The sequence below is a fragment of the Myotis daubentonii genome, chromosome 12, assembly GCF_963259705.1.
Source record: "Myotis daubentonii chromosome 12, mMyoDau2.1, whole genome shotgun sequence".
NCBI classification, from domain to species: Eukaryota; Metazoa; Chordata; class Mammalia; order Chiroptera; family Vespertilionidae; genus Myotis; species Myotis daubentonii.
In genome coordinates this window covers 17,908,543-17,935,318 of record NC_081851.1, presented here as the reverse complement: position 1 = coordinate 17,935,318, position 26,776 = coordinate 17,908,543, and the positions used below count along the sequence as shown (strand labels likewise).

Sequence of the window (26,776 nt, the reverse complement as noted above, 5' to 3'; positions counted from 1 at the left end):
CCGCTTTCGGGAAGCTTCCCCGCTGCAGCCCCCAGCACAGGGACAGGATGCATTCCTTGTCCAGACTGTGGAACTTGCAGTTCTTCCAAAGGGGCTGTTCCCTCCTCTCCTCCACCCTCCACCCGCACCTTTTGTTCCTGGGAATGCTGTCTGGATGGCTCCAGCGGCTCACTTTTGCCAGAGCAAACATTTCCAGCAAAGGCGTCTGCTAAGGAGATATTAGGGAGACAGATTTCATTTTTCCTCTCCAAATACACTGCGGACTGGGCTTCCGGAAGACAGCTCTTCTCACCTGTGCTTGTTCAGTCTCTTTGTTCTCTGGTAGCCTTGGTACTACCTTCGCCTAAGGAGGGAGGCTTTTAGGGACCCGCGTTGTAAGCTTGTAAAATAACAATTCCGTTTTCTGGAACTATGTGGACAGTCACTCTGCCTTAATTTACTGTTTTACATTTTGCACATTAGTTACGGATGCTAATAAAGGAAGGACTACTTTCGAGCCGGGGGAAGGAAAGGGCGAGCATTTTGTAATCCAACTCCAAATAGGAAGGAATTCTCATTGGTCTTTTCTTCCCCTGCATGTTCACCAGACAGGGTTTGTTAATCCTCACGCACAGGTCAGGGAGGTGAGAGGGTGACACTCAGGCTTGACCCTGGAGGGATCTTGTGCCTTCTACCCAAGGGTCTAGATTTCCAGGGTCCCCAGTCAGTGGTTCTTCTCACTGAGGAAGAACAAAGGGGAAGAGTACCAGAAAGGCCTCCCCCAGCAGGAGTGGGGGTTTGGTGCAAGCGGTGGGACCTCACTACACTGCTCGGTACCGCTCTCTCCAGGAAACCTCGCGAATCCCCAGCGAGGCTCCCAGAGCTGTGCCCAAGGGCGGGAGGGTGGGGGCTCAGGAGGGTTCCCGGTTTGGGAGAAACAGATTTGGACATGGGCTTCTCAGCATGTCTCTAAGAGTCGGGAGGGGGAAAATGTCCTTTAAAACCAGGAAGGATAATAAGGACTTGATTTTTAGGAGCCACAATGACACTCTATCATCTTCCAGCTGACAGTGCGCCACTCTCCAGACTGGAATCGGGGCAGGAAGTTTGCAGTCTGCACCCAGAGGCCAGCCCCCTTCCCTGTAAGAAATACAAAGAGGGGGGCTTGGTTTCCAGGGACTGGCCAGCTGAAGGATGGTGGGACCCCCACTGCAGGCCGAGCTGCAGGTCCGGACAGGAGAACTAGCCTCCCGGGTCCCCTTTATTTCCTTTAACTTACTGACTCCAGATATTTTAAACGGTTTGTTTACGGCGCTGCTGGAGGCGGCACAGTTAACTCTCACGGGCCTGGGGCGTCGGGAATTTCCCGGCCGCGACTCCAGGTCTGCAGTCCCCGCCGCCCGGGCGCCCGGCGGGGTCACCGTGATTCTGGGCCCGAAAGAGCGGGCCGGCCGGCCGGGCGGCGGGGGTGCACCGGCGGTCTCTTAGCATCCCCCGCCCGCTCCCTGCCCCAGGCGCCCCGGAGCGGCCGCGGGGCGGGGGCGCGGGGGCGCGGGGGCCGGCGCGGCCTGCGGGCGCCGCGGGACCCCGAGGGGCGGCGCGGGGAGCGCAGGGGCGCGCGCGGGCGCGGCTCGGGGCTCCGGGTGCGCGCCTCGGCCTCGCTCGCGCACACGCGCCTCCCAGAGGAGAAAGAGGCGGCGGCGCGGAGCGGCGGGGGCAGCGGGCCGGGCGCGGGGCGGGGAGGAGGAGGGGCGCGGCGGCGGCGCGGCGAGCTCGCCGCTCTCCTGAGTGAGCCGGCCGCGAGCCGGGAGCGGGTGAGTGTGGCCGCTGCCGCCGCCGGCCCCGCGTTAGGGGCGGGGGCGCGGGGAGCCCGACCGGGGTGGGGGGTGCGGGGGGCGGCGGCGGCCCGGGCGCAGCTGGGATGCACCTTGAGCGCCGCTTTTCGTTGCAGCGCGCGGGCGGCCGGAACCTCGGCGGCGGCGGCGGCGCTGACACCGACACCTCCCACCATGGACAGCTTCGACTTAGCCCTGCTCCAGGAATGGGACCTCGAGTCGCTGTGGTGAGTCCCATGCCGGCGGGCGGCCGGGGCGGCGGGAGCGACGGGGGCCGCGGCCCGACCTCACCTGGGCCGGGGGCTGCGCGTGGGGGTGGGGTGGTCCGGCGCCCGCTCCCTCCCGCCTCCCCGGGCGGCCGCGCGGCCGCTTGCCGGTCTCCGTGCCCCCTTTCCAGTCTCCTCGCCCGGTGCCGCCCGCCCCAGCCCCGGGGCCGGGGATCTGGGGAGCTAGGGGCAGAGCGCAGCCATGGAGAGAAAAGACAGAACCGCTTTCTAGAACGTGTCACTAGTGCCGGATCCACCCTGCGACCCCCGAGCCCCGCTCTCTCCCTCCCTCTCTCCCCCGAGTCCCCTCGCCCCTCTCGGGTGCACACCGCGACCCCCTGGAGTTGGGCTGTGGGAAGCGCCGGTGGAGGATGCTCCCGCCAGGGCGCGCGGCGCCGGCGCCGGTCCCGGCGGCTCCGTCCTCTCTGCCCCTCCCACCCACTCCCACCCGCGATGGCAGTGCGCGCAGGGCAGGGCGAGTGTGTCTCCGTGCGGGAATTCCAGAGGCCTCGGCCCAGGGGACCCATTTCCTCGAGGTTCACCATTCCCGGGGGCCCTCTCTGCACACCTCGCACAGCGGTCCTCTGCCCCCCTCCACCCACCCGCGCCGCGTGCAGCTCTCGCGCCAGGCGCGGGCGGCCTGGGAGCCTCCGGGTGCGGTGCTCGGCTCTCAGGTTGGGGAGCTGCTGTGGGTAAATCGCCGCTAGAAGCAGTTTAATTCCGGTTGCTGGTGTTTTAAAAACCTCATTGGCTGTTTCAACATCCTTCTTACCGGTAACCCCCCTCCCTCGCCGCGCTCCCCCCCACCCCATTCGCCTAAAATATTTCCAACCAGCCCTATTCAGGTGGTAAAATTACTGCCTGCATATTATTCCTGGAGGAACTTGTGTTCTGTTTAATATTTACGGGAATGAACATCTGCTGAAACAAGCATATTAACTGCACCCTATTCTGCCCTGATTATTGTAGAGCTGAGGGTTTGTTTTTTTTTGTTTTTTTCTTTTTGGTTTAATTCCGTAAAGAGCTCACACGTGTCTACAACTCCAAGTGGTGTGCACATGAATATGCAATGTACAGTTTTAAAGCTCAACTGCTTTATGATTTGTAGATCGTCGAGATGATATATGGATGGATGGATGTTTTCAGTGATTTAGGTTTCTAGTGACTTTTATCTTTCTGAAGCCAGGTGTCACGCACTTGACACAAAGCTAGCGTGTTGTGGAACAGTTTCTTATAAAATACATGAGGATGGACCCTAATGTAATAAAACTTTTATATATTACACTGTGGGATATTGGGAACTTCAAAGAGCCAGTGTAAAATGAATATGAAACATGTTATTACCCTATAAAAGTTGCTAATTACTGTGTGGTTGCTCCAGGGTTATTTCAGCCTTTCATTTACAGATACCTATTATTTTACAGGTTTACATTTAGGAATGTTGGTTTCTGGCACAAATTCAATAGGTTTCTAGAAAGAAACTGTGCTTTAAAAGTGACTTTTGCAGTTTTCCAGTCGTAGGGAGAGACATTGTTTTGGCATATTTTTAATGCAGCTTGTCTGCTTGCTGATTCCATTCGAAGCCCCCTCATGATTTTTACAAGTAATATTTTGTGGGCTTTTCCAGCACAGGGCCTCAGCCTACTTCCCTTTGCAGCCTTAGTGCCCCCTGAGCTCCCTGGAACACACTCACACAATAAATATCTGTTGAGTTGACTTGAAATTTACATTAGCTACAGTATACTCACTATTTTTAAAAGTGGAAAAAAAATCATTTTTTAAAGTCGCTATACATTCAACCAGATTTAACCAATGCATTAATTTCTCTATGGAAGTGTACAGACTGTACACTTATGAAAGTGCGTGACTGGGAGTCTTTCTAGTTTGCAGATGTAGAAATTACATTTTACAAAAGCTTATATGTTTCTGATAAAGATAAACTCCGTGAGTATGCATTTTAACAGAGACGTTTTCTGAGTCATGGATACATTTTTGGATGGTATTTTCTAACTAAATTTTATGGTTTACTTTTAAGCTTATAAGTTTTTACGTTTATGACTTACTTTTAAGGTTATATATAGATATCCAAAATAACTAACATTTGTGTGTTTTCTGCATGTCAGACATTTTCATATGCATCGTTTGCTTATTTGAATCATAACAATCCTAGAGGTGACAGGCTGTAGTAGTCCCATTTTATAGGCAAAGAAATGGAGGTCTGAACCGTTAAGTGACTTACTGAGACTGTAAAACAAATGGACGTTTAGTGAACACTTACCACTTACCAAATACTGTTCTAAGTATATTCCATGTTTTAACTCTGTTCTAAATACATTACATGTTTTTATGTCATTTAATCCTCACAACAAACAACCTTAGGAAGCAAGTACTATTATTATTCCCATTTTATAGTTTGGGAAAATGAGGGTGGGGATGATCAGGTAATTTGCCCAGCATCACCTATCTACAACTAGAGGACCTATAGTCAGATGAGGCATTAATTTCAAAGCTCATTTTTCTAATTTAAAATCCAGTGCATTTTCTATCATACAGCTGATGTCTCCCAGTTTATGAGGCTCAAAAATTAATTAAATTAATTACACAACAAAATTTTGATGGACTTGAAATTAAGGTTTTGTTAAAATATGAAAGAAAGAGAAGGTCAGAGCCCTAAATGATTTTGATCTAAAACTAAAAATTTGAAAACGAAATACCAAGGTTTAGGAAATTATGCTTATTGTATCTGAATTAACTTATTACGTATATTTTAAATATATATAAATTTAATATGAATGTATATAACGTAAATATATAAATTTAAAATAAAGAGCATTAGAAACTTCTTCCTTTAGTTCATCTTAGAAAAACACTTTTCTTTGGAGAGGTACAGGTTGGTGGAAAAGAGAATTGTATTTTAATCCTTAATTATTTTTTTTTTCTAATTGGTGGGCATCATTTTCCAATAAAACAAATTGCAGTTTGTTAGTTAGGTCTGTAGTTTTGAACCTTCAATAGCTTAGTCTAGTGGTCACAGAAAGTGTCCCCAGATGTCTGTATAGACGTTATGAAGAGAAAAGCTCTGTGCGTAGAATATGATCAATATAGACAATTAGTTGATAATTCATGAACCATCTCCTCTGGCTCCTTAGCCCCCCCCACCCCCCACCAGGAACACCTATCCTTATTTTTCAAGAGAGGTCTTTTGACCTCCAGATAGCCATTTCAACGTTTCATTTCAGCTATACCTTAAAGTTGAGAAGAAATTTCCACTTCTGATTTGAAGCCCGAGTGGACAATGTGGAACAGGTTGAAGACTCTCACTCTCACCAGCTCCACATCTGTGGAGGTACATCCCCTGAAGAGTCTGGGCTTAAGTCATTCGGTTGCTCGCAGGGGCAGATATCCACAGGAGCAGGGTCCCAGCCTCCCACACCTCCCTCCCTCCCTCCCTTCCTTCTCCCTGCTCTTCACCAGCTTCTCATCAGCTGGGCATGTAAGCCATTCCTCAGGGCCTTTAAAATAACGTCCATCCCTATAACAGGCTAACGGTTGCTTTTACTCATTTAACAAATATTTATTGATCATCTCTTTAAGTACAAGACCTTGTGCTGATTGCTGTAGGGGATACAAAGATGAATAAACCGTGGGTTGATATGTTACCGTCTAATAGGGGAATGAGAAGGGTGAAAAGGGAAGTTCTGAACATTTTTTATTCAGAAGACAGAAAGACCACACTTGGGACTGGGGTGGGTGGTGGAGGAGGGAAAGAGGAAAAATTGAGTTAAAAAAAAAAAAAAAAAGGCTTCCATGGAAAAGGTGGCCTTTGAACTAAGCCTTGGAAGATGAATGGAATTTTTACAGACGGTGGGGGTGGGGGTATTGACAGGACATGGAGGCATCTTGGGCAAAGAAAGAGCGTGAACAAAGGCTGTCATGATGTATCCGAAAGATCCGTTCATGAATCATGGTGGAATTACCTATACCAAGTATTTTAAAGATGCAGAACTTTGTCATCATGAGTTACGTTCAGTGAATGAGAAAAGTTTTCCAAAGTGACCTTGGTCAAAATTGGATTTAATCTTCCTTAAATATAAACACAGTTTAGTTATTGGGGAGAAAGTCTGTCGGAGTTTAATAGTAAATATTCAGATTCCTCTGTACTGCACTACCATCCCCAGTAGCTTCACATAGGCCGGAATCTATTTACTTTTGTTCAGATAGGCATTATATTTTATATTCTTTCAAATTTGAATCTTTGAAGTTGTAATTAATGGATATTTTATACTCATAAATTTGTTCAATTTAATAAGCATTCATGGAGTATTAGGCATAGGATAGGTACTGTAGAGCAATGGCTTGCAAATGTTTCAGACCATCACTCACAGTAACAAGTACATTTAACATTGCAACCCACTATATTCCGGAACATACAAGCACATAACTGAAATAAACTGTCACGGTTACACTTATTGGTACTATGTATGATGCACTGACAATTTCTGTTCTATTCTTTTTCTTTTTTTAAAATTTCCCATTCATGGATTTCAAACAAAAGAAAAGAAACCTCACTGTAGGGCAGTGGTTCTCAGCCTTCTGGCCCTTTAAATAGAGTTCCTCATGTTGTGACCCAACCATAACATTTTCGTTGCTACTTCATAACTGTAATGTTGCTACTGTTATGAATCGTAATGTAAATATCTGATATGCAGGATGGTCTTAGGCGACCCCTGTGAAAGGGTGGTTCGACCGCCAAAGGGGTCGCAACCCACAGGTTGAGAACCGCTGCTGTAGGGGATGCAAAAGAAAGGTTTTCTGGGAGCCTGTAGGAGAGTAGCCATACATATAAATATCTGCAAAAGCTGACTTTGCCCGTTTCAAGGACATGAGGCCACATCCCCTTGAGAGAGCGAGACCTTCATGGTTACCTGGCGTTTGACATGGATCCTGGAGGTGTAGAAGTTCAGGACGAGAAAATTAAAGGGAGCAAGGTCCTTCGGAGGGAAGACCATGACGAGGAATGAGGGCCAGTGAAGGTGGAGGTGAAGTTATTCCCAGAAGCGGGGTGGGGATGCACTGCGCTCCTGCAGGGAGCGGGCGTAGCAGAGCACTAACAACGTAGTCTTCAAATGATGCCTCCCCGTGGTGCGTACTGTCACACTTGGTTCTCTCAAGTCAACTGGCAGCTGACGGATGTGCCCAGGCCCTGGCTTCTTCCTGGCTTCCTTAGCCAGGCTTCCCTGGCGCTTCTAGTGTCAGAAAACTGCCCCAGACCCTGCTCTTGACCCTCAGGTGCCTCAACTCCTCCAGCCCCAGAGAAACAAATATTTTGAGGCCTGCCCCATTCCCTTTGTCAGCCCTTAGAGGTCAAAGCAGCTCACCAGGCCACAAGGAGCAGAAGTGGCGGTGTCCGCCTGGTGGTGGGACCATCCCCTTCTCCTGGGTGAGCTGAGTCCGGCCTTGGTTCCACAGCGAGTGGTCTAGAGCAGTGATTTTCAACCTTTTTCAACTCATAGCACACAAAATACTAAAATTCCGCGGCACACCAAAATACGTATTTTTTGCTGATCTGACAAAAAATAGGTAGAATTTTGATTCATTCACCTCAGACGGCTGTATTGTGTTGGGTGTTGTCATTCTTTTATTTGACCATCTAAGGCAGTGGTTCTCAACCTTCTGGCCCTTTAAATACAGTTCCTCATGTTGTGACCCAACCATAAAATTATTTTCGTTGCTACTTCATAACTGTAATGTTGCTACTGTTATGAATCGTCATGTAAATATCTGATATGCAGGATGGTCTTAGGCGACCCCTGTGAAAGGGTGGTTCGACTGCCAAAGGGGTCTCGACCCACAGGTTGAGAACCGCTGATCTAAGGGGAAAGAGGTCAGTGCCCCTGACTAAATAGTCAGGTATTGCGTGTTTTAAACACTCTTATGGCACACAAGTGAAAAATCACTGATCTAGACCCCTGCAGTGGGCGGCACTCTCATTGGCTAGAAGTGGTGGTGTGATTGATTGGCTGCGGTACTCTAATTGGCTGAGGAATCCCCCCCCCCCCCCCCCAGAGGCCCAGGGCGCAGGAAAGGATTTCAGTATGTGTGGCCTGAATACAGGAAGTGGGCAGAAGTTGTTCATTTGGGAAATACATAATACAAGAATAAACACTGTGTTTCATGGACTCACAACTGTAAACCTACTTTTGCCCATCCCTGTGTATATCCAAGAAGAGTGGCTTCCAGGCTTTGGGCCTGTGGGCTGCAGCCTTGAAGGGGCAGGTGGCCAGCATGGAGGAGGCAGGGATATGTGGATGGGAAGCAGTGAAGTGAGGGGGTCAAGGAGCTGAGTGCTGTATCCACCCAGCGCCAAAGGTGGTGTGGTTTGGAACAAGCCAGGTTCGTGTCTGTGTGTGTGTGTGTGTGTGTGTGTGTGTGTGTGTGTGTGGGGGGAGTGGCACGCAGGGCTGCCAGGATAACGGAGACTGCCTGTTGGATATACAGATGGGTTTTAACCAAATGCCTTTTGATGACGCTAAGGATGAGTCCTGCGTGGGGAGATGATGACTCTTTCCTGTGTTCCAGATTCTCTTGTGAAAATGTAGGAGGGTTATAAAATGCTAGGACTCTATTTTGGGAGAATGTCCCTCTGAACTAGAGAAGGTCGAATCAATGACACTTTAGGTTTAGCAACTTGAACCAAAGGCCCTTTGGCATAATCTTGATTATAGTAACGGTCAAATTAGGAAAAAAAATTAATCTCTTAAAATAGAATGCAAAATTTTGTGTGTGTGTAAATGGAGTTTGTAATCTAAAATTTGCCTGTTTAAATTCTCTTTATTTGTGAATAAAGCCTAAATGGCAAAATCAAAGCCATAAAAGGCAATTTTAATATCACTTAAGGCTAACATCATGTTTCCTTGTTTTATTTCAAAGTGAAATCCATACAACTTATATTCAGTGTTGCCTGTTCCCTTTTGTTTGGGAATTTAATTGAGGTTTCTGAATTCAACTGGCTCCAGCCTTGCTTTCTTTTTGGCCCTGGGCAGCTCATGATTTTTCTCATTTCCTATTCTCAGTCGTGGTTTAATCACTTTTAAAATGACAGCACTTATGCTGGCCTACCTCATAGGGTTGTGATGTTAAGTAATAAAAGCGTCAATTGCTTCGTGAAGGCCAAATGTAGTTCTGTTATGCCCTTTGCTTCACTAAAAAACACCTCTTTATCATAAACAAAGGAAGATACAGAAAGGCCACATTGGGTCCGGTCACCATGCGGTGGAGTTCTTTCTCTCCCTGGCAGTGGGACCCAGGAATGTTTTTAAGGAGAGATGGGTGGTTCTCCTTCATTGTATGTCATAGTCTAGCAGACAAATATGCCCTTGCTTATGGCTGTACTACTAACATATGTAGATATATTAACCATTACATAATCTTTGATGTTTCACTGAGAATGTATTGAATTACTACCCATTACATCAAATGACTTCATCCGGCACTGTGGGTCTCATTAAATTATGTCAGGCTAATCATAATTCAGTTTCAATAGAAACAAAATACAGTTCTACCAGGATAGGAGGATACCACACCACCCAAGATACTAAATGGGGTGAGCCTATGGAAACTTAACACCTGGGGGGGCCTCAGACTGATTGAAGGAGTTGGGTTGCTCAAGGGCACAAGGAAGATCAGTGGGTGTGACAGTACCTAAAAGGGAGGTGACACCTCGGTTTTAGAGGTCACAGTTGGCTGTCTCTAGGAGACTGTGGACCCCCTGCCAGGAACTTTTGGAAAGAGATTCCTGGGTAAGTGGACCAGCAGTAATGAGTTATCTCCGAGAGTCTTCCCGCTTTCAAAATTCTACAGAAGTCATTCATTGTGTGCACTTGTGTCTTTTCCCCTTTGTAATTTCTCCACGTACGCGTGGAGAAAGGCAGAGGGTACTCAAAACTTCTTCACGGAATTTCTGCCCAGCAGGTTCACTGTTGGCTGAGGTAAACACAATGTCTGTAATTTGGCAACCACACTAACATAGCAACTCAGTTTCGAGTTATGCGCTTACCTTGATGCTGAAAAATTGTTTTCCTTTTTATGGACAGGAAATTGGTTTTCAAAAATCCTCTAGAGTGCCATAATGTGAGTCTGTCTTACTTAAGTTTTTCTTGTCACACCTGTGCTGTTTACCTGAGTTATGAAGTGACAGAACAGATTTTCTGTCAATGTTCATTGAAATGTTAATTAGTTACCTGGCGGTTTAGCTAGAAAAGGGCTTTACTCTAGAACAGCGGTTCTCAACCTGTGGGTCGCGACCCCTTTGGGGGTCGAACGACCCTTTCACAGGGGTCGCCTAAGACCATCGGAAAACGCATATATAATCACATATTGTTTTTGTGATGAATCACTATGCTTTAATTATGTTCAATTTGTAACAATGAAAATACACCCTGCATATCAGATGTTTACATTACGATTCATAACAGTAGCAAAATTACAGTTATGAAGTAGCAACGAAAATAATTTTATGGTTGGGGGTCACCACAACATGAGGAGCTGTATTAAAGGGTCGCGGCATTAGGAAGGTTGAGAACCACTGCTCTAGTGGATCATCATCAGTTCTGGGTAAGAACCTGTTTTTGTTTTCAAATTTCAAAATATATTTGTTTTTCTATAAAGTATATTCTGAGGAAGAAGAGACCCAGGGTTTAGAAAACTGGTTTGAGTAAGTAGGTCAGTATACTCACTAGGCCAGTGTCTCCCAAACATGGCTGTGCATCCAGGTAGCGTAGGGATCTCGGTAACATACTGGCTCTGATTCTGCATTTCTGATCAGCTCCCAGGTAATACCTCTGGTCCACAGACCTAACTTTGAGTAGCAAGAACTAAAGGGATATAAATGCCTTTGCAAAGAAGATCTTTCAAAATACTTTATTTTTTCCTCTTTATTGTGGGGCGGCTTTGTATAATAACATTATCATTCCATAATGCCAGGAGGTTACATTTAGATGCAGCATTTATTTTTGGGAGTCTTTCTGATATTTCTGATGAGTGAGGGGGTGGTTAATTGTATCCTAGTGGGGATATAGCAGGAAATAAAAACCTAAATGAACCAAGTTTGTGATAAATAGGCCAATCACTTTTACAGCGTGGCAGTTCTTGTCAGTCCTTCAAAGGCTGCTTCCTTCTGCGTCAGGAGGGAATGCTGAGTAACGGATAGCCTTACAGACACTTCTCGATTTGTCAGGAGTCTCACCATAGCTCCTGTAGGTGCCCAGGACTCAGGCCAAATGTCTGCGTTCTCTCCCAGCCATTCTCTCTTTGGGAGGGACTGGAGGGTGGGGAAGGAGGGGGCGGTGGGGGACCTGACATTGGTGTATGTGTGGGGGCAGCTACTTGCAGAATTACTGCACTACCCTGTGGCCGTAGCAGCAAATTGCAACTTTCCCCCTGTCCTAGGGAAAATCACAACTCAGCGCCAAGTGGGACCAATGGCAAGGGTCAGGCACCTCAGATGGGACCTTCCATCCCCAGCCTGCCAGGCACCCTCTCCTCAGCCCTACCACAGTGCCTTAAGTCCACCAGATGGTCAGACTGAGCTGCAGTTTCGCGTTTAATTTTCAATCTTATTCCATTAGAAAAATATGTGCAGACAGGACTGATTATGTGAGCAAATATAGCACAATTGACTTTGAATGTGCTGTGAGATTGGCAGGAAGTTTATTTACTTTATCTTCTTAATGAGGGTTTGTATGTGTGCATGGGTGTGCGCACACACGCACATCACATCATACACACACTTCCATGCTCTGAGATGGGCAGAGAAGACCGTTGCTAATAAGAGAAAGCCAGACTTGGTTTAAACAACTGTGGCTCTTTCAGGTTTGAAGACAGCTGACTTTTCAGGAACACTGGTGACCGATTCAAAGCTTGCAGCCGTGGGGCACAGGTGACCCACAGAGGAAGTACCGGCAGTAGTTTTCAGCCCATTGTTTGGGGCAGTACTTCTCATTTGTGCTTCCGGTGGCCATAATATTGCCTTATACATCATAATCCAATATGTTATCTGCCGGGGTCCAACCCCAGCAGGTCCAGGGGTTCCCCAAAGGTGTGGACGGAGTCGGCGAAGAAGGAACGATACAGAGATAGCGTTCAGTTGATCATCATAGCCGGGTTCGCTTGTCAGGGTCTCCAGCCAGGTTCTGTACAGGTACTCCAGTCAGGTTCAGTCACCAGGCTCCGAGGCCAGTCCCTCTCCAGGATCCTCTGGCATGCTCTCTCCAGCGAAGTTCTTCTGTCTCTAGGATCCGTGTAGGTTCTGTCTTCTTGATTCTCTTCTAAGTTCAGAGTCTTTCTGTCTTGTTACAACTGTATTTATACCAGTTGATTCAATCCTATCAATCTCTATTACAAAGGTTAGGGCGTTTCTTATCTCCATTCCAGGGAGAAAAGATTATGTAGTTTAAGCATGATTGTTCGTAGTTAAAGGGATTAATTACCCGCCTGGCACTTAGTTGAGGGGTTTTATTCCCTCCCTAACTTCAGGGGAAAATCCCTACCTGGGGATTCAACCTTTCTCGGAGAGGTGACCTTGGTTAAAACACAGCCCCAAGAAGGTGAGCAAACATATTAAGAACCGTACGCCATATATGCCAGGTCCCTTGAAACAGCAAGGATGGACCGGCTCCCGGCAAATTCCCCCTTTTTTATTTTTTAAAAGCAAGCATTAAAAAGAAAAACCTGAAACGCTCTCTTGTATCCATTTTAAGAGTAGGATTGGCGCTTTCTGCTATTACCTGAGTCCTGATCTATCACCCCAGGGAGAGCTTGCCAATCCTGCACTTTCCCGGGGTGGAAAGGCTGCAGTGGGGTTAAGGATAAGGCTCCTTGGGCCTACCTTCTCCCATGCCTCTACATTTACCTTTCCGGCACCTTTCCTTCCTCAGAAAAGCATGGACGTATTTCTTGTATAAAATGTTCTGTCTGACTGGGAGTAACCTTAATTCCTCTGCTAACAAGCATATATGTTAAAAGATCAATACGGAGTCTTTTTTCTTTAGACTCAGTATGGCACATCTTCTTAATCTAAAGATCAATACAGAGTCTTCTTTCTTTGGACTCAGTATGGCACATCTTCTCAATCTAAGTTCTGTACTATCCACCTTCTTACCCTATTTATCCTCTATAGGGGGGTCTGTAGCACCCTGGTGGAGTCCTATCCGTCCCGAGTGTGGGGTTCTCAATGGGGCGGCTTACCTATGGGAATCCTGTTCCAGGGGTTCCCAAAGGTGTGGACGGAGTCGGCGAAGACTATCCACCCTCTTCCTACGGTGGAGTCTGATCCGTCCCGAGTGTGGAGGTTCTCAATGGGGCGGCTTACCTAAGGGAATCCTGTTCCAGGGGTTCCCAAAGGTGTGAACGGAGTCGGCGAAGACTATCCACCCTCTTCCTACGGTGGAGTCTGATCCGTCCCGAGTGTGGGGCGCTTACCTAGGGGTCCCTATTCGGGCGCCAGATGCCGGGGTCCGACCCCAGCAGGTCCAGGGGTTCCCCAAAGGTGTGGACGGAGTCGGCGAAGAAGGAACGATACAGAGATAGCGTTCAGTTGATCATCATAGCCGGGTTCGCTTGTCAGGGTCTCCAGCCAGGTTCTGTACAGGTACTCCAGTCAGGTTCAGTCACCAGGTTGTAGTCAGGCTGTCCTGCCAATCTCCACAGTCAGGTTCAGTCCAGGATCCCCTGCCATGCTCTCTCGCCAGGCTCCGCCTCCAGGCTCCGAGGCCAGTCCCTCTCCAGGATCCTCTGGCATGCTCTCTCCAGCGAAGTTCTTCTGTCTCTAGGATCCGTGTAGGTTCTGTCTTCTTGATTCTCTTCTAAGTTCAGAGTCTTTCTGTCTTGTTACAACTGTATTTATACCAGTTGATTCAATCCTATCAATCTCTATTACAAAGGTTAGGGCGTTTCTTATCTCCATTCCAGGGAGAAAAGATTATGTAGTTTAAGCATGATTGTTCGTAGTTAAAGGGATTAATTACCCGCCTGGCACTTAGTTGAGGGGTTTTATTCCCTCCCTAACTTCAGGGGAAAATCCCTACCTGGGGATTCAACCTTTCTCGGAGAGGTGACCTTGGTTAAAACACAGCCCCAAGAAGGTGAGCAAACATATTAAGAACCGTACGCCATATATGCCAGGTCCCTTGAAACAGCAAGGATGGACCGGCTCCCGGCAGTTATCTAATTATATTTAGCCATTTCTTATGCTATGCAATGTTATGTTCCACCGATGTAACTTTTCTTCAGATTGGGAGGAGAGAGGGAGACTATTCCCCTAAGAATGGAGAAAGGTTGGGCTCACAGTGAAGAAAATAATGTGCGGCTGTTGCTTTGGTTTGTACTAATGTCATCAGATTCATGCATTTTCCTCACATTGGAGAAAACATTTTATTGGATATCAGTGTATGGTACAAAGATGAGTAGCCAGGTGATTTGGACAACTCTTGGGGGTGGGGGGGTGGGTAGAGGACTCACTCAGGGCAGCAGTTTGCTCAGGTGGGTCCTCAGGAAAATAAATCCCTTTTTGTTCCTTATGAAACAACAACTGATGATGGTCAGGTAAATGCTGCACTTGGGTTACGTTGCTCAGGCTTTCGGCCCTGGCTGAGAAGACAGCAGCCAGCATGGCCCTGCCTGCTCCCTGCTCCCTGCTCCCTGCTCCCTGCTCCCTGCTCCCTGCTCCCTGCTCCTTTTCATGCCAACTGTATTCCGTGGCAGGGAGCCCGTTGGTTCCTTCCTCGGAGCTGCTGAGGTGGAGCTGAGGACTGTACCTCAGGCTGAGAGGCAGGCGTCTTTACTGACCGTGGACTCTGCACTTTACCGAAGTAGTTGTAGCCATGGTGGATTCACCTGTTGGCACGGATAGCTCTAGAGACCCTCTGAGCAAAATATATGAGCCGTCTGTCATAGACCACAGCATCAGCAGAAAAGGGAAGACCACACAACTCCAGAGAGCCACCATATGAAATAGCCTTCTCTGTTTGATGCAAAATCAAATGATTTACTACTTTACGGTGGTATACCAGTTGAACTCTAGCTGGGTAACTGTCTAGGACGGTGGTCGACAAACCTCGGCTCACAAGCCACACGCGGCTCTTTGGCCCCTTGAGTGTGGCTCTTCCACAAAATACCCCGTGCGGGCGCCCGTACAGTGCAATTGAAACTTCGTGGCCCAGGCTCAGAAGTCGGTTTTCAGCCTGGGCGAGTCTATTTTGAAGAAGTGACGTTAGAAGAAGTGGGGGGTGTCGGTCGGTCGGGCGACAGGAGACGCTGGGCAGGCGGGCTGCGGGATATGCAGCGCGGGGGAGGCGCCAAATATCAACAGGACTTAAATTATATAGGTAGGTTAATAACAACGTACCTACCTCTATAGTTTAAGTTTAAAAAATTAGGCTCTCAAAAGAAATTTCAATCGTCGTACTGTTGATGTTTGGCTCTGTTGACTAATGAGTTTGCTGACCACTGGTCTAGGAGGACGGCTTTAGCCTGGCCTTTGTCGTCAGGGCTCAGGTTAGGCCAGCTGTGGGCAAGCTACGGCCCGCGGGCCGGATCCTGCCTGTTTGAAATGAATAAAACTAAAAAAAAAAAGACCGTACCCTTTTATGTAATGATGTTTACTTTGAATTTATATTAGTTCACACGAACACTCCATCCATGCTTTTGTTCCGGCCCTCTGGTCCAGTTTAAGAACCCATTGTGGCCCTCGAGTCAAAAAGTTTGCCCACCCCTGGGTTAGGCCCTGACCATTAGGGTGACATAGGTGAAATTCACGCTGTGCCTGAGCACCACTGATCATCTGCTTGGGTGCTTGGGGCTCAGCCAGGTGTGTGCAGAGCCTGCTGAGTCTTTCGGCTGCTCAGCTGGTGCCACATGGACTCTCCTACTTGTTTCTTTCATTGAAGATAGGTCCTTCCCCAGAACATGGCATGGCCTCTTCTGAGAACTACACCTTTTAGGGCTGTCCTTTAGAGCAGCGGTTCTCAGCCCGTGGGTCGCGACCCCTTTGGCGGTCGAACAACCCTTTCACAGGGGTCGCCTAAGACCATCCTGCATATCAGATATTTACATTACGATTCATAACAGTAGCAACATTACAGTTATGAAGTAGCAACGGAAATAATTTTATGGTTGGGTCACAACATGAGGAACTGTATTTAAAGGGCCAGAAGGTTGAGAACCACTGCTTTAGAGTGTTTGTCTTTTAATAACATAGAGTTTAATCTTTTAGGATGTGCAGAATACCTGAGAAAAGTCTTCTATGGGGAAGCCAGTGAATTTTACCTACTACCTAGCCACCCTTCCTTCCCCCGTCCTTCAACTTGAATGAAACTTCAAGGCTAAGTTAATAAGTTCTGAGTATGAAAATTAAATATTTAGTCTAAAAAAAGAAAGTATAATACTTTAGGTTCTAATATTTAGGTAGATAATAAGTTACATAAATTAAATTCTATTCTTTTCCTTACTCTTACCCTTCAGTAGGACAAAAGCAGTATTTAAAATCCTAAAATATTATATCTAATAATGTAAAATAGTACTGATGCTTTAAGCTGCTCTTTGTAATTTCCTTCCTCTAGATTTATAAGTTTCTAAGCTGAGATGAACAACTATTTTTTAAAAAAAAATAAGTTTTCATTGATTTCAGAGAGAGGAAGGGAGAGGGAGAAAGGGATAGAAACATCAATGATGAGAGAGAATCATTGATTGGCTGTCTCCTGCATGTGCCCTGACTGGGAATCAAATTGTGACCTCCTGGTTGATCGGTCAATGCTCAACCACTGAGCCATGCCAGTCGGATGAGATAAACAACTATTAATTGAGCCAGACAGAGGTGAATAGACCACCTTTCTAGTTCTTGATGTATTTATACTTTAGCCTGTAACAGATTATTTCAGATACTCCCTGTAGAGTTTTTACATGCTCTAATAGGGAGTCCTAATGAGTACATAAAAGGGTACTCTACCCAGTATGGAGTTTTAGGGAAGAGTTCTTGGAGGAAGTAACTTCTATTTGAGTTTTAAAGGATGGATTAGAATAAGGCAGAGAGCAGGGTGGGTGTGGTAGGTGAAATAATGTCAGCAAAGGCAAACTGGTGAAAAAATAAGCATGTTGTGAACAATAGCAGTGACACGGGTAAGTGCAGGTCTGGAGCATTAGCGGTAGGAAGGGACAGAAAATGAGTTAGGGAGATGGAGGCCAGGGGCTAGGCCTTAGAGAGCCCTGCATGGCATTCCAAGGAGCTTGCACATTTCCTAGTAGGTGATGGCCTGCTATTGAGGGCTCTGAGCAGATGGACACAATGGTCGCATTTGCATTTTATTATTTCTAGAAGGCGTTTTATATGAATGAATCTGGTGACTGGGGGATCAGAAGGTCAGTCAGGGATTGATGGTGCTTAGCCCAGGCCAGTGAGGATGGAGAGGAGGGGAAGGGTTAGAGAAGTGTTTAGGGGATGACATTTGCAGAACTTGCTGATTGACAGGGTGGGGGGAATGAGAGGTGATAATGGGGCAAAGATGCTTTTAGACTATTCAACTTGTGGGATGAGGTAGGGAGTATAGGAGGAGGAGGAGGAGGAGGAGGAGGAGGAGGAGGAGGAGGAGGAGGAGGAACAAGCTGAGTGGGGAAAGAAAGTGTTTGGATTTCAATATGTTACCTTTGAAGTGCCTGTGGGCCATCCAGGTGAAATTGCCTGCAGAAAGTTTGCTGCATGAAAATGGCATTTAGGAAGGAGGTTAGGACAGAAAGAAAGATTTGGGAGTTATCATCATACAGCTGCTGGTGACAGCCGTGAAATTGGACACAATTATCTAGGAAGAGTGAGGCGAGAACGAGAAGGAGGCTGAGGACACTGGGAGGGCAGTGAGGGGAAAGGAGTTGGAAAAGAAATCGTCAGGGAGGTGGAGACCATGAGAGAGAGGAGTCCATGGTCAGCGGCTTTAGAGCTGTCACCTGAGATGGAATGGTCGAGGTGGCCTGTGGGGTCAGCAGTGTCGGCAGTGGGGGTGCAAGAATGAATGGGAAGTCGGGGCCTGGAGACTGAATGTTCTCACGCTGGAGGGGAAAGGTGGGCAGACTGATGGAGGAAGGTCTCAGAGAAGGAAGTGAGCGGGCCAGGCCCAGAATTAGAGCATGTGGGTGGTTGTATGTAGATAGGCTGGGTAGTGGACACTTTTAAAAATCATCTGTGAGAGCCCTGGCCCGTGTGGCTTTGTTGGTTGGGCATTCTCTCATGCATGGAAAGGTTGCTGGTTTGATTCCCGGTCGGGGCACATGCCCAGGTTGCGGGCTCAATACCCCATAGGGGGCATGCAGGAGGCAGCTGATCCATGTTTCACATCAATGTCTCTTCCCCCCCCCCCTTCTTCTTTCTCTAAAATTCAATAAAAATATATTTTAAAAAATCTGTGAGGAATAGAAGTTTCAGAGAATGGAACCACAGAGAAGAGGATAGCCTCAAATATTAGCCTCTGAAATGTCGATGATTAGTGTTTCATAGATTTTTCTGAATCAGTGACTAATGAATGGAAAAAATCTGTGTAAATCACTTTAGCATAAATTTATATCATACCATCCATAATTTAATTAGCATCTTTATAGAAGTAGTTTTGATTCAGAAGTAACTGGATGAGGCTACAGAGCCAGGAAAAGTTAGTGGACTTTTCTAACTGTGGACTATTTAAATGGACTTTTTAAAATCGTTTTCAGACACACAAGACTGACACGTGCCCTGTCATTTAACGGCAGTAACTCCTTAGAAGGGCACTTAGCCCATCTGGCAGTAAACCAGTCCTCAGACTCACACTGTCGCTGTGAGCTACTACCATGACCATCCTGAGCATGGTTCCCTGTATTAAAGTGATTTATAGCCCTGGCTCATGTGACTGAGTTGGTTGAGCCTTGACCCATGCACTCAGAGGTGGAAGGTTCCATTCCTGGTCAGGTCACATGCCTGGGTTGTGGGCTGGATCCATAGAATGGGTTGTGCAGGCAGTAGGGTTTCTTCTATGAAAGGAAGTGTAGTGAGCCCTTTCCCGGTACCATGTCTCATTTAATCTGCATAACCTGTGAGGTAGGTCCTGTTAGTCCATAGTCTTTAGAGAAGGAAACAAAGGTGCCAGGTAACTTGCCCAAAGACCCACAGCTAGTTTGTGCCCAGGCAGTCCGGCTCTGGAGTCCTTACATGTGGTGGGAAGTCTGTCTCCTTGACAGGTGTGTGTGTGTGTGTGTGTGTGTGTGTGGTCTACAACAGGTACAGTGAGGTATGTATGGAAAAATATCTTGACATCTTGAGATTTACTTTGGGCTTTTAAAATATATTTTATTGATTTTTAGAGAGAGAGGGAGGGAGAGGGATAGAGAGTTAGAAACATGGCTGAGAGAAAGACATCATCTATTGGTTGCCTCCTGCATGCCCCCTACCGGGGATGGAGCAGGCAACCTGGGCAAGTGCCCTGACTGAGAATTGAACCAATGACCTCTTGGTTCCTGAGTAGTTGTGGGTCAACAATCAACTACTGAACCACACTAGCTGAACTACTTTGGGCTTTTTAACTTAAAATGAATAAATATAGAGTGTTAAAATTATTCTGTACTTTGGACTAATGGAATTTGTATTAAACAGGCTTTACTGTGCAAGGATTGTCTGTAATTCATTATAATTTAGGTACTGCTTTTTGTCAGTATTTAAAATGTATATATCTCCTCTTAATTATTTGTATACTCATGAAAACACTAATTTGGCAAGTATTGTGAAGAAAATGGTAACAACCTTATTACAGCTGGTCAGATCTACCGTAACACCTAAGTATAACTTTATTAATAACAATAATAATGGTACAGCAATAAAGCTAGGACAACTAATTTCACCTCTGAGAGTAATCTGACATTGTGATTCTTTTTCATGTAGATTTTTTTGCGTTTTTTTTGTTTTGTTTTGTTTTTCTACATAAAAACCAACTGTTTCTTCTAGCTCTATGACTGATTCTGTAAAAGATGTTTCTTTGCCCACCTGGTGTGGCTCAATGGTTGAGCATCGATTTATGAACCAGGAGTTCATGGTTTGATTCCCAGTCAGGGCACAAGCCCAGGTTGTGGGCTTGATCCCCAGCGGGGGGTGTGCAGGAGGCAGCCGGTCAATGATTCTTCCTCATCAATGTTATTTCTATCTCTCTCTCCCTTTGTCTCTGAAATCAATAAAAATATATTTTTTAAAAAGTGTTTCTTTGATGACAATGGAAAGAGTAAATGGGCTTAATTTATGTCATGAGATATTTGGGTGAGGTAAATTTAACAGATTATTGGCTTAAGGAATTGTGACATATTGAAACCTGTGGCAAGAATAACTTTAAATGTCGTCTTTAAAAATTCTTGAGAATAAGGAATCTTAAGGTAGGTTAAAAAGACACCATTGGATAATGGGAAGGGAAAGGGGCTGGGGGACAGCATACAGTGGGTTTAAATTCTGACTGAGATTTACTAGGTGTTACCTTAAACAGGTAACTTAACAACTCTCTGAGCCTCAGTTTCCTCAGGTGTAAAATGGAGGTGTAATGCCTATGGCACTGATTTGATATGAAGGCTAGATGAGATAATATTCACAAATAGCTTGGCCCATAGTAGGGCCTCAGTATATGGTACTTTATTATTAATTCTCCTTTCCCTTTGCATGGCTTCCTTCATGTAATTATATTCAGTGGTTATGTCCATTATGTTGCTTAAGGCATACTCAGAGGTAAATGTGAGTCACTTTTCCAGTTTGTATCTTTTTAAAAAATTGATACTTTTTTTTTTTTTTTTAGGTCTGGTCTTGCGTTTATTTAATGACTATGGCAGATGGGTATGGAGGATAGTCTAATACTTTCTTCTGTTGTGCACAAGGATTCATTCTTAATGACTTCACAAACCTCCTCAGTACTGATATAATGAGCCCTATGCATTGTAGGTGCTAAGAACTATTAAAAATTATTACATGTATTTTAATGAAAATAGTACTTGCAAATTGGTGAAGCCATTATATATATTTTATTTTTGTGAATCCTCACCTGAGGATATTTTTTTGTTCATTGCTTTTCAAGAGAGAGCGAAAGGGAGGGAGGGAGGAAGTGAGAGAGAACAAGAGAAACAAAGAAAGAGAAATGTCACTGTGAGAGAGACAACCCAGGTACTGTGCCCTCGACTGGGGATCGAACCCAAGACACTTAAAAAGTGTCTGGCCAACACTCTACCCACTGGCCAGAACAGCATTATATTATTAAATTTTTCAGTTTAGGTGAACTTAAGAGCAATGACTTTCAATAGCTCAAATGACAACATTCTAGTAACTCTTTTCTGGCAATAACCAACTGAGGTCTCTACTATCTCAGATGAATGGCTGTACCTTGACCTCATATCTACGCTTTGATCCATGTTCATATGCTAACTCCTCCATTCCTGCACTTAAGAATGAACTCAGATTTTCCAGTTGGGTGACAGCCCACTGTGGTCCTGGTACAGTGAACCTAAGTCACGGATTCATTCTTTCTGTAGACTTCAGATTTGGGTGCTTTCTGTTGTTTTGATTCCCTTCTCTTATCACTGTGTTAGTTGCTGATGCAGGACACAGGATATCTTTACATCCAATCACTTGATTCTGGCACACCTGGAGATGAGTCATTACATACGTGTTTCATACTGAATTGTGAGGTCAACATCCCCGGACGGTTATTTATGACATCTGTCAGATACATTCAAGCCACAAGGGGGTTAATGCTAGGATTGCAGTTTGTGTGAGTCGGCTTTGCTCAGGCGCTGCTGTGTAGTAACCCCCAGATGTCAGAGGCTTACCGTTTCAAAGTGTGGTTCTTGTCCTTGTTACATGGTAGTTGAAGTCAGCTGTGCTCCGGTGTCTTTTTTGTTCGAGGGCCCAGGCTGACAGAGTGCGCCTTTTTGGAATATGCCGTCCTGTTGGTGGAGGGGGAAAAGGAGCCAGATGTCTTATGGCTCCCATTTCATTGGCCTCATAAGTCACAGGGCCAAGCATGACCAGGGTAAGGTAGGGAAGTAGCCTCCTTTCACAAAACAGTACTGCAAGCCACTGGTGGCCAGCAGGATGCTTATCCTCCCAAACGGAGGGCAGTGAAAGATAATGGTGTACTGTGTACTGTGCAGCTAATCAGTATTTTTAAACTAAAGAAAAATAGCAAGATTTACGAAATAGCCTGTAGAACTGTCTGGTAGGATGCCCTTTTATATTATAGAATAGTTCTGCCATCGGCCAGTGGCTTTCTTTCTACTGAATTTATCATCTGCTTTGAATTTTCATTGCAAAAATGGGGGACTGATGAGAAGTTTCCATGGTATAAGCTTACAACATTAGGGAAATAGTTTTTAAAAGTATGTGTTTATTTAATATTTCATCTCTAAACAATTATTACATCCTGATTCTTAAATTAATAACTTGACTTTGCTTGTCACTGACTAAAGAGCAAAATCTATACATATATTCAAAGGGAATCATGCAGCAAATTATCTGCTTTACAGAAAAATAGCTTCTATTAAAGTTTTCTTTAACTAAACCTTTACTTATAACTTGAGCCCAGTTTCAGTTTTTGAAAGACTTTAAACAACAAAAGAAGATGTGGGAACCTGTAGGTACATAGGGAATGATAACTGACCGTTGATGTGAATGAATGAATATGTTAGTTTAGTTTGAGGTCCTGAGATAGAGAGTGTGGAAGGAGTTTCCTGGAACTTAGCAGGATTTGAGCGATTAGGTTTACCCTTAGCCTGCTTTATGCCTATAGATTTTAGAGTAGCAGGGTCTGTATTCAAGTCTTCAGAAAAGTATTAAAATAATCCTTTTCTGAAACATAGAACAATATTCACTTTTGTGAATGTTTGGTTTGTATTACCTATAAAGAAGCACGTCCAATATTGTTGGAATCAAATACCACTTTTTTGTTAATTCTAAAGAAATTGATAAAGGAAACAGTCCACAACAATACTGTGAAGTGCTTAATGTTGTTTCAAATCTCTAGGAGACTGGACCAAAGTAAAAGTGAACTAAGTAAGTGAAAATGTAGTCATTACTCTAGTTTGTATGAGCATCACCGTGCAATATTTTGAACTGGTGGCAACTGCTATAAAGTTGCAATCACTCCGAAGAAAAAACCCTTAGAGGAAAATGAAAACTTGAGAAGACAGTGTTCTTTAGTGGGTCTAACAGAAGATCTTTTGTGGTGGCTTCAAACTCTTTTCTAATTTGCATCACTTAACCTCTGGGCTATATTAACAAAAGTATCTTTTCCTCCACATTTTCTAGAATTGTGTGTATACCAGGAAACATTTTTCTTAACCAAATGTCATAGATAGTTTTAAAAATGCTAAAGGAAATTCTGAATTTTATATTCTCTTTAGTCAGGTTGAGATTAATGACATTAAAAGAGCAACATTTTTAGTTGCTGGTAATTATTGAGTGATGGAAGCATGATCATTGATATTTTTTACATTTTATTTTGTATATTGATCTTGCACTCTGCAACCTTGCTGGGTGTACTTGTTAGTCTGAATAGTTGTGAGAGAGTGTGTGTATGCGTTGCCTAAGATTTTATATATACAAAATCATGTCATCTCTGCATAGAGATAGTTCTGCTTTCTCCTTTCCAATCTGGATATCTTTTCTTTTTCTTGCCCAATTGGCCTGTTAGAACCCCCAGAATAATGTTGAATAGCAGTGGTAAGGGTGGATGAATATCCTTTGCTAGTTCGTGGTCTTGGAGGATAGCTTTCAGTTATGTACTTTAATAATGATATCTGTGGGTTTTCATAGGTATTATCAGGTTGATGAAGTTCCTTTCTATTTCTAGTTCGTTGAGTTTTGGTTTTGGTTTTATCATGAAAAGAGTTTTTGATTTTGTCAAAGGCTTTTTCTGCATCTATTAAGATGGTCATATGGATTTTTTCCTTTATTCTATTGATATGGCTTGTTACATTGATTGATTTTTGTATGTTGAACCAACCTTGCATTCCTTGAATATCTTCACCTAGTCATGGTGTATAATCCATTAGTACACTGCTAGATTCATTTTGCTAGGACTTTGTTGAATGTCTTCTTTTGAAAACTGACTTTTTCTAAATTTTTTCCTTTGCTATTGGAAGCTCAGGAACGCTGGAGAGAAAACAGAGGCACGTGACTTTCCCAGGACTTCCCCATGGAAATACAGAAGCTTCATTTCACATATTCTGAATAACTGACCTTTAAGTGATAATCAAATTTCAAAATTCCCACATAATGTTATTTATTATGTGACATTCAGATTTTAGGTCTTGGACTGTGCAAGTTACTCAGGGTTTATTTATTTATTTTATTTTTTACTAGAGGCCTGGTGCACAAATTCATGCACAGGTGGGGTCCCTCGGCCTGGCCAGCGATTGGGGCTGATATGAGCTGTCTCATCCAGTCCTGACAAGAGCCATCGGGGCGGCTGGCCAGGGGGAGGGACTGCGGGAGGTTGGCTGTGGGAACGCACTGACCACCAGGGGGCAGCTCCTGCGTTGAGCGTCTGCCCCCTGGTGGTCAGCACGTCAGAGTGACTGGTCGACTGGTCATTCAGTCGATCGGTTGAAATGGTTGCTTAGGCTTTTATATATATAGATTAGCTTCCTAGTTAGTAAACATGATTATAAGAAGCAAGTAAAATATGGAATGTGAATATACTCATATTACATGATGGTAAGATATAATTGTTTATATTTATATCATCATGCTAACATAATTATTTAGCACAGTGGTCACAATTCAAATATATTCTGGGCCAAGAAGGAGTAACACAAGTGGATATGATGGGGCTTGTAGCCAGTTGGAAGATCCGCAACCTTGCTTCACTGCATTCAAAATCAAAGTAAAAAAAAAGCACCAATATAGTGAACAAAATAACCCCCAATCTCTTCTGCCCTGGCCATACATCACACAACTGCTTCCTCTGTGGGAGGTCTGACTCAAAGGCCAGCTAGAAAAGTCCCCTTTTAATAGAATGGCCCATTAATATATTTCCTGGACTTGAATTGTTACCTGGATTATCCCATTGACATTATAACAGGAAGAACCACTGTCTTGTTTTTCTCACCATTACTTTCTATTAGGGGTGTGAATTCTTATGACAGTTCAGCAACATGCTTTATAATTCTCACATACCAGCTATGTTATAGATAGCGCTTTCTGGGATTTCCTTAACAAATAAATAGAAAGTCAGAACTTGTATTTTCTTGGTACCCTGGTATTTGAAAGAGTGATTTCTGCAGTTTTCTATCTATAGTAAGTCAAGGGCTGATATCTTGAAACCTGTGTAGAAGGTTCTTTGGGAGCAAGAGCTAACCCAGCATCTGCACAAGATTTGCTAAGTAGCCCATCCTCAACAGTATCCATAAAACAGCTCTTGAAGCTGGACTCTTTCCTCTGTTTGGAGGAGAACCTTGGAGATCATCTCTCCAGCCCAGGTCCCTCATTTTACAGTAGAGAAAACCAACATCTACAACTAAACGTTAGTCTAGTGGTCCTCAAATCTAGTTGTTTTCCAGAATCACCGGGGAATCCACAGTCTCTGGGATTCTATTGAGGTACACAAGACCCACAGTCCTCGGTGATTCTGACATCGCCAGTGTACTTAATGGAGTTGGGAATGGAAACAGGCTAGGAGTGGTTTTGGAGTTCAGGGTGTAGGGAACTGAGTGAAAGGGCCTGATGGAGGGCTTGCATGTTGTAATAAAGGGTAATAGGATTTAGGTGGCTTGGGAACTTTGGGATAGGGGAGTGATTGGCCAGGGCGTGGAGCTTGGAGAAAGATGTTTTATATCAGATGACTCTCTTGGATAATTGCAGGAGGCTGTAGGGGGGAATTCATATACTTGTGTTAAAAAAGAGCTAAAGACCTCCTGCTCGTCACTTTGACTTTTTTTTTTTTTTTTGATGTGTGGGAAGATATTAAGAAAGTGTTAGGTTGCATCACAAGTAATTCTGCAATCCCAGATTTACTGTACTTGACTTACTGTACTTGTGTTTTTTTGTAGTTAATCATTAGTGTCATGGTTAGTATCTTCATTGCTTTCCCCAGATTGCTTTAAGACAGACACTGATCATTTTGTATACTCAGTTATTGTATCTCCTGGTAATAAAGTAGCTGATATGCAGTATGCTAATAACCATGTGTAAGAAGTGCACAGTGAGAACCAGAGAAAACATCCACATTTGTAAATTATTCTTTGTTGACGATAACTTTATTTTCTCTAGAAAGTGAGTTATCTGTATGATATTTTAAATACTAAGATTATGAAATTGGACAATACCTTCATGATAAATTAGCGTATTTTAATCAGTTATGTAAGACACAAAACAGCATTTCATTTTTTGTTAAATATCTCCGCTTTATGTATATTTTATAGTTATGTTCATTTTACTGGGTTTTTTGTACTGTAATCGTACTCCTGATGTGACTCAGTAGAAGGCAGGAATCACACAGTAGTGATTAAGAGCATGGGCTCTGAACCATGTGTTCTGAGTTCTAATCCCCCTCTATTGCTCCATCGTACTGCATAATTATTTTGTCAACTGTGAACCCTGGAAAAGTGTAATACCTATCACAAAGGATTGGTGTCAGATTAAGTGAGTTCACACATGTGTAA

At 44.6% G+C, this 26,776-nt stretch overlaps 1 protein-coding gene across 4 annotated transcripts in view; it reads left to right on the top strand.

Annotated features, from left to right (window-relative positions):
- Positions 1 to 26,776, top strand: part of AFF3 (ALF transcription elongation factor 3) — a 554,454-nt gene that overhangs the window by 47,925 nt on the left and 479,753 nt on the right. For 2 of the 4 annotated variants that reach the window (XM_059658990.1, XM_059658986.1), the window contains exon 2: positions 1,931 to 2,041. In XM_059658990.1, coding sequence (XP_059514973.1) covers positions 1,989 to 2,041 — 53 coding nt within the window. In that variant the 5' untranslated portion in view covers positions 1,931 to 1,988. Of the gene's footprint in view, positions 1 to 1,702; positions 1,794 to 1,884; positions 2,042 to 26,776 lie in introns of those variants that run through there. The other 2 variants (XM_059658987.1, XM_059658988.1) reach the window with 2 other exon arrangements.